The following is an 8,593-nucleotide window of genomic DNA, read 5'->3' as shown; positions in this document are numbered from 1 at the left end:
TTTCTAAGAAAACGAGATAGCACAGTCACCGTTGGTCAATTTCCTCAGACAGTGACCAGGGCAGGAGGGAGATGTTTGAACAACCAAGGCAGCGGTAGGAGCTGAAGTGACAGCAGGGGAAAACAGGGGCCGTTTTCTCTCTTTCCCCACACCTTGGCTCGGTCCTTTTCACCGGGAACCATCAGGTCTTTTGGGCACAGGGTTCAAGCCCCACAACCTAACGTGCTTTGTGACCGGGAACCTGCTCACACCTCAGCTGCGAGTCCACCGATGCCGGAGAAGGTGAAGGCACACCTCCAGGGCCGGGGGCAGCCCCAGCGAGGACATGACTGCTAGGAGCTCCTCCACCACAGCCCACCACCAGCTCAGGCATGCTTTAACACGAAGACGGCAGCCGAGCCAGGCTCAGAGGAAGCGAGGGCACAGCTCCCTCCACTCAGCCGCCCAGCGCCCTCACGGGGTGGACGCGGCCTCCCTCACCGTTCCCACCCTCGCTGCGCAGATGGCGTAAAGTACGCAAAGATCCCCACGCCGGTAGCGTGGGCAGCCACCGCCCGGCGGGCAGGAGGAGGAGCAGCACCAGCAGGAGGAGGAGCAGCAGCAGCAGGAGAAGGAGCAGCAGCAGCAGCAGCAGGAGGAAGCCCGGCCCCACCACATGGCGGGCAGCTCCGCCCCGCCCCGTGCCCCTCTGTGCCTGTGACAGCCCAGGCCGCGCCGCTAGCCGCCGCCGCCGCTCCGCGATGCCGCTCTTCAGCGTGCCCAAGGAGGTGGCCGTGGGGACGGCCATGCTGGGGGTCGCCTTCGCCACGGGGCTGCTGGCAGGTAAGTGGCGACCCCGCCAGCACCCGCGGGCAGGACATGGCCGCGCAGCAGCCGCTGCCGGGGAGCGACGCGCCTTAACGGCAGGCTGCTGGCAGGGGGTGGCGGGCTGGGGCTTGGTTTGGTTTTATTTTGTTGAACTGTTGGGGAGAAGGAGCCGCGGACGTCAAAGCCGGGATCAGGTTTGTATTTGACCCTTCAGGGTTATGTCTGCAGAGGTAGCTTCCAGCGCTGCCCCCCTCACTCGAACGAGGCACGGAGCAGCGCTGGGTGCCTCGGCTGGGAGCCGCCCGCTGCCCCGGGGCGATCCCTCTGCCGATGGCCCTAAAGGGCACCAGCTGCTGTCATCTCCACAGCGAGGTCCCCAGGGTAAGGAAAGGCATCAGTGTGCTGCACAACCGCCATTCGCAGCCTCAGGCCTCGTTCAGCCATGAGTTTTGATGCAGTTACTTATCCTGCAAGAATACAACGGGAACCTTCACATCATCTAAGGAACATCACAGTACCCCAGCCTTTCACTTTCAGTTTTTGCAGACTTCAGCTATGCAGTTTAGAGGTTAAAAAAAAATATATATATATAGTCCACTGAGCTGTCCAGCTACTTTGCATCATCATTATTCACTGGATCTTTCAGAGCAAAGAGCCCTTTAAGTTTTAGTAGTACCAAAAGGTACTTTAAGCAACCTATAATTTCTTTTTATGTATTTTATTTATTTAAGCAGCCTGTAATTGAGAATCGCAAAATTTCATCAGCGGAGCTTAAAGTTGTCCCTTATTTTTTGCAGGTAAAAGATACCCATCCTTAGTTTTTGGGATACCCAAATCACCCAGGAGTATTATTGGAAAAAGCAGTCCTCTGTGGCAATACATACTGGATCACTCTTTGCGGGAACACCCAATTCTAAAGAAGCTGCGACTGGTCAGTATTTTATCTCCCACCCTACGTTTTCTGTTTAGTTACTGTTCCACTAGGCCCTTTTGGTCTCATCCATGTCTGGTCCCAAATTGCTAGACTCCTGATTATATTGCTTATAATCCTTATATTCCTTTATATTGCTTACATTCCTTCTTCCATCTTACTTGCACATACAAATTTATAGGTACACAGAATTAATAAGCCCTTTAGGAAGCACTACAGGCAGCCTCAAAAGTATAACTCTCTGTTCCTCACAGAGATACCCAGTAGCCCAACCTCTTAAGGTTGGTCTTTTAGTTTTATAATCCCAGACATTGCAGCAGAGACCAGAATCCTGCTTCCTGATAAAGAAAGACCCTTACTCCACGTAAGTAGAAAGCTGCCTTAAATCCTCTTCCTTCCCTACTCTTTATACTTCCTGGGATTTCCAATCCTTAGAGGTCATTCTGTATACAAATTTATACTTAATGATGATATCTGGTGCAGAAGAAATCCTGGTCATATCTGTTTACCTTGGATACACTTCCTACACAAAAGAAGCAAACGCAAATATGTCCAGTGTTTTCAATTCTAAAATATATGCAAGAGAAATGATTTTGAACTGGTAGCGCCCAGAGTTTTCAGTGTTCAGGGCTCCCCAATGAGTATTTAATAGTATTGGCATACACATTAAACACGTCTTGTATCTTAGAAGAGTGATGTCTTTAAGTCTGCTGTAATGTTGGAGCTCAGAACAGCCCTCCCAGCTCAGGCCTGGCTCTTAGCAAATGAGACAAACTACTCCTGTATAAAAGCAATTAAATGTTAAATAGCGGAGCTGTTTGGTTGGAATGAGCCCTAGTAGAGGACAGGAAAGGGGAGGGCTGTCTTCTTCACTGAAGTGCAGTGGCATAGCCCTGCTTCTCCTGCTGCTCTTCCTCAGTGCTTGAGGCCCTCACACCCTGCCGCCTCTAGCTAGGTGCTATGTAGCTAGAATCATGTGGTCCGACCTTTGGCAACAGACTTTGACCTGAGAGTTTAAAAAAAAAAAACAATACAACACACAAAACCACATGCTACATGTCGTGGAGGTATAAGGGCATAAATACAAAGGTTGTCATTAAAAAAAACCACACATCTGTTTATGTATATATACAGAAATAAAGGACTTTCGCAGTCAAGATTCCCTTTAAGGTTCTTCATCCGTTACAACTTTATTGCTGAGTTTGCTACAGCCACGGGGTAACTTTGGATCATACCACTGTTTTGCATGATTAGCAACTGCTTATGACTTCGCCCCTTCCCACCTCAGTTACTGTTAAACTCAAAACAAATTTCTGTCTCATACATGGAGCACAAAGCCATCTAGAATAAGAAAGGTAAGAGCATCTCTGTTTTTCCTGGGATTTTTCTGCCTTAGGACATAGTTTTGGAAGCTTTGGCTTTTGTTGTTGTTCTTAGTATTGTTATTGTTTCATTGTATTATTTCCCCTCTTCAGCTCACTGCAGATCATCCCTGGGGTAGAATGATGGTGTCCTGTGACCAGGCTCAGCTTATGGCAAATTTGGTCAAACTCATTAAAGCCAAGAAAGTTATAGAAATAGGTAAGACCGTCACTTCATCTTCTCTGTAGATAAATAAATCTCCTGGCTGTGCTTCTCCAAATCCAGCCATGTTTATGTAAGGTAAGATTTCCCAGTGTAGTAAAGTACTGCATCTCTGTCTCAGCAATCACGTGGGTGAACTACAGCGTGATAGTAGCATCTGATTTGCACGTTCTTGCCCGTTTGTCTGTTTGTGCATCCAGTAATTTTAGCATCAGCAGGAATGTCTCATCAACTCAGAAGCAACCTGAAAAATTAGGACCAATAGATCACTTGGGTCTCCAGTGTTGGCTAGCAATTGCAGGGCAGGGTGTATTCCTTCCTTTCTGTATCAGTTTCTTGCCAAAAGGAATTGGTTTGCTGCACGGGCCCTGAATCCAATCCACTTTCTTTGAAACGCCTATGTTAGGAGGATGTCCCAAAGCCAGAGTGATGCTGAGCAGCCAGGTATGGGTTCCCACCATCTTTATCTTTGGCCTCTCTTATGATGCCCTGGTATTTTGCTCCTGGACAGATCCCGTCCTTTTAGCACAGGATTTAGCTCCACTTTTAAGTGAGTGTGTTCCTTAGGTGCAGGACCAGATCCTGCCCTCTGTGTCCTGGAGAATTTTTTTGGGGGGGAGGAGGACAAACAAACAAACAAACAAAAAAAAAAACACACATGCAACTTCAAGATTGATTAAAGGGGAGGAAAAAATATCTTACCAACCCCTGTAACATTGGAATGAAATAGAAAGCCTTTTGAGTCCATTAACAGATTGCCATCTTCGACCCTCCTGGGTTTCTGTTGGTTTTACTTTTTATTATTATTATTGGTTTTATTATCATTCCAGATGGGAGTCCTCTAGTTCACTATTTATAAATTTTTCAAAACAGTAATTTTTGATGACTTCTGTGATTTTCTTCCTAGGTGTTTTCACAGGATATAATACATTGAATATGGCACTTGTCCTGCCAGATAATGGAAGAGTTGTTGCCTGTGACATAAATGAGGACTATGTCAAAATCGGAAAGCCACTGTGGAAGGAGGTAAGGAGCATCTTTTCAGTTAGATGGTTAGGACAGCTGCATTTGCTTGTTATTATTGCTTGATGGTTTTTGTATCTTAGATCTGCACATTCACACGCAAGCATTTCTGTCATTAGGGCAGGAGTTGCAACAACTTAATTTGAGAAGACAAATAATTGCTGACTGGATCCTAGAAACAACAGAAAAAAAAATCTGTTGACTAGTCACTCCGAGTGCAAACTACAAACAGATTACTTTTTGACCACTTGGATCACTTCTATGCTCTTTTTCACTCTAGGCAGGAGTAGAGCATAAAATTGACCTACGGATAAAGCCAGCTATTCAAACACTTGGTAAGTAACCTAAAATATGTATATATTTTCTCCCTTAGAAGCCAAAAGATGAATATAATGCTGATGAAATCCAGGAAATACACTGGCAAATCTGATCCCGTTAGTAACAGTGAAACAAATTTTCTTATCTAAAGAGGTCTTAAAAATAAATTTAAAAACACATGGCTTTAAAAGTTCGGTTTTCTTACGTGCTAACAGAAAGGTGAAAATGCTCATCCTGTGGAGTGGGCTGTGCTGGTCACTCACCTGTCCTGTCCATTGCCTTAATCTATGAAGTACTATTGTCAGCTCCTTCTGGGAAAGCTGATTAAAACAGATTAATTAGACAAAGCCCAACTTTTCTTATCCAGAGTCCTTTCTAAGCAAGTATTTCTTTGTTGTAGAGAGGAAGAGCTTTCCAAAAGGGTCAAGGTGCAGGAAAAAAAAATAATACAGAAGCCAATATGAAACTTAGGGTATAACAGTTAATTTTGGCTCAGAGAAGTTCAGATTCAGAATGCAGCAAAACCATGCAAGGGCATAAGAAAAGCAGTGACTTCTCTGTCAAGAAGAGAGACAATATGGAGCAGAGAGGATATTCATAAATATTCTGAAATGCAAGAAATTTGTTAGGAATGGAGGTGGTATTGGAAGAATATAGGTTTCCAGCAGAGGTGTTTGAGGGACCCATATAGATCCATCCTTCCTTTCAACAGAGGATGCACTGTTCTTAAAGACTGATGGACAGCTCTGTCTAGGCAATGCTTCAGATGAAGAAACATTCTCAGTTGACAGAGGATAAGGGTGGGTGAGAGCAGATGGCAGAGATCCTTAGGAAGACAGCAGTCAGCCCCTTTCCAACTGGCAGCCTGGAGTTCTCAGTCAAGAAGGCAATTTACAAAACCTTAAATGACACTTGCCCAGAGAAAAAATACTTAAGGCAATCATTTGCTGTACTGAAGATTTTTGACAGCGTTTGTTCAAACCCTGTCAAACCCTATGACATAGGGAACCACCCTATGTGCATCATGGCACTTGGTCATCAACTTGAGATTAGCATTTAGGACCTGCTTATAAACATGAGTGAAAAAAAACATAATCCACTTAAGAATACAGTTCTTAATCAGCTCAAAACATAGCTGAAGGTTTTGAGTGAGTGTCGTTTCGAAACTGCTTGACTTGTTCTTGCTACACCACTCAGCAGCCCCAGCTGTATCCTGCAGGTTTTTAGAACTCCCCCATGAGCTTATTCCACATTGGCAAAGCTCAGTAACTGAGTGTTTTATGACATACATTGTATCTAGATTGGTTTCTCTGCATTAAGCTTTTCTAGTAATTAGCTGTAGAGGAACAGGCTGCCTGGTCAAAGCACCAAAACTGTTATTTATTGAGAATTTTGACACAGCTGGTTGACTTTCTCCTTCTACACAGCATTAACCAGGGCATAATGACTCACTCTGTTGCCCATCTAGATGAACTGTTGGCCGGTGGAGAAGCAGAAACCTTTGACTTTGCTTTCATTGATGCGGATAAAGAAAGCTGCAATGAGTACTATGAAAAATGTTTGCGCCTCGTAAAGAAAGGGGGAATAATAGCTATTGATAATGTAAGTACTGTTAGTTGTAGTGGTGGTAGCACAGGCAGTTACTGATTTGCTTCTAGGAAAGAAAAAATAAAGTCACAGCGGGATTCTAATAACTTGATTTCTGACCTGCAACTCCATTGCTAATTGCAACATCTTGTTCCATATCATACAAAGGAGGCTTTAAAATTCAGCATAAATTACCAAAGTACGCTTTATGCAACAATATAGCACTAATAACACTAATATGGGCAAGAAGCCCTATATAAGAAGTAATATGTTAAATTTATGTTTCTACATAAACAGGCTGAGATGAGAGGCTTATCATATCTTTTCTAATTCATTACAGAGGATGTTGTCTTAGTCTGCTCTGTCTTGTAGCATTTTCTACTATATATAGTATTTATGCAAGATCTAGGGTAGCATTTGTAATCAGTAGTTACTAATAAGTTATTCATTAATGACTTTTACTAGTAACAAAGAATGGTGTTACACTTCAGGTACGTTCAGGGTTACTGTGGCAGCTGAACAGGGGCTTTTAAAAATACGTTTGCAGTTTTTTTGTTTTGGCTTCTAATCTGCGATAGAAGTACAATTAGCCAATTCTGTGGACTCCCAATCCTGTTTCATTATGAGAGCTCCATGTTGGGAACCACTAGGAATGTGAAATACAGTACAATACCAATTTCTAGAAAACATGCAGGATCTTTTCCCAAGCTTCCTTTGTGGTCCAAGGAACTTATTGGAACAAATGAGGTGCATGACATTGCTTTTTTCAATAGGTCCTTTGGAGTGGAAAGGTGCTAAAACCAAGAAAAGATGACTTGGCAACACAGAGCATCCACCACCTCAATGAGAAGCTTCTCAGAGATGCACGAGTCAATATCAGCATGCTCCCAATGGGGGACGGAGTGACATTAGCATTCAAGTTATAACTGGAGGAAGCCTAGCACATGGGAAACAGCAAGCATCAAATTACCAAGAAAAACATAGGTGGAACACTATCAAAAATGATTATTTAACCTATACCTCCACTGGATTTTGTAGCATGGGAAAGTAGACTTTAGAAGCAGCAGGACCCTAAGGGCAGCTAAATTGATGACAGAAACTTACATGGAGATCTACTGTGGCTTCTTATTTTAATAAAGAAGATTAATAAATTTAATTATAATAAAGGAAGAAAACGTACAAGAGGTTGTCCTTTTAAAACAGTTTAAAAAAAATTCCCTGTGTATGACTGAGTTCCAGCTGTGTTTGTACAAAGACTTTTTGCTGTCCTAAAAGAGGCTATTGAGTCCGAGGAGGGGAAAAAGCCTGGGGGCACAGGGAATAAAAATAGGGAAACATTAAGTAATTGGCACAAGATCTTGGAAAGAGGGGGAGTTGTCACTTTTCACAAATACACCGGAGGACACTGTTTAATTGGACAACTCCACAAACAAGCATATATTTTGGTGACTAGTTTTTCCTGTGACAAGACTAAGTAAAAATTACAGTCCTTCTCTAGAAGGCTATTTAGTATTATCTTGACATTAATGTATTTGCTAGGGACCATGAAGCACCAAGTACTTTGGTCTTTATCCCCTTGAAATAAATGGGTAACTGAAGCTTTTTTTTTTTTAATGCAGAAAAAAATAACACGTTGCTGGCATTCTGCAGGACTTGGAGACTGAGTTTTCTGCAGTCTCAGACAGCAGGTGATTGTAGCTGTGCTCACAAACCTTATTCTCAGTAGCAGAACAATCTGTTCTATTGTCAAAAGGAAAAGAAACAGAGTTTAATGCTAAAAGCCATAATAGAAGATTTATTTTTAAAGAAATATATATGGCATCAAGGAGATTACTAGCCTTCTCAAGCCAGCAATTGAAAGTTGCTGGTAATCCTTGAAGGGTACTAAACTGAGAAGCCTCAAATATGCGTCATCTGAAAAGTCCCTTTAAAAGCATGTTGAAGGACAAACAGGATTTCCAGTACCAATTGCTCCCTAAATCTTGTGTGTGCAAGGACTGTTTTTTGTTGTTGTTTATTTTTAAACCTAGGTAACACTGCAGGTAGATTTTTTTTGAAGTCAGAATGAGGAAGAGCAGATCAGCAAGAAGAGAACCAAAAGAACTTTCTCCTTCTTCCCTTCCTCAAAAGCAGCAACTTACAGAGTGCTCATTTCCTAGAAAGTTGCTTGCAAGCATGGAGCATTAGTTGCAAGTCCACAGAAGGAAAATGATGATTGTTTAAGGACGCAATACAGCTGTTAACTGGCTATTCAAGTAATTACTACAAGCATGGATTACGTTCCCTAGACAGCATGTAAAACAATGCTTTTTCACATCCTAATAAAGTATTTTTCCTATAGTA

At 43.0% G+C, this 8,593-nt stretch overlaps 1 protein-coding gene across 1 annotated transcript; it reads left to right on the top strand.

Moving 5' to 3' along the window:
* The first annotated feature begins 557 nt into the window (after positions 1 to 557).
* On the top strand, positions 558 to 8,593 carry COMTD1 (catechol-O-methyltransferase domain containing 1). The gene is made up of 7 exons (XM_080597572.1): positions 558 to 822; positions 1,605 to 1,738; positions 3,214 to 3,319; positions 4,230 to 4,348; positions 4,626 to 4,680; positions 6,132 to 6,265; positions 7,024 to 8,593. The coding sequence occupies exons 1-7, from the start codon at positions 741 to 743 to the stop codon at positions 7,174 to 7,176; spliced, it is 783 nt and encodes a 260-aa protein (XP_080453698.1). The 5' UTR covers positions 558 to 740; the 3' UTR covers positions 7,177 to 8,593.

Source organism: Anser brachyrhynchus (assembly GCF_964034855.1).
Source record: "Anser brachyrhynchus genome assembly, chromosome: 6".
Taxonomy (NCBI): domain Eukaryota; kingdom Metazoa; phylum Chordata; class Aves; order Anseriformes; family Anatidae; genus Anser; species Anser brachyrhynchus.
The sequence above is the reverse complement of the archived record's forward strand: the minus strand, read 5'-3'. Positions and strand labels throughout refer to the sequence as shown.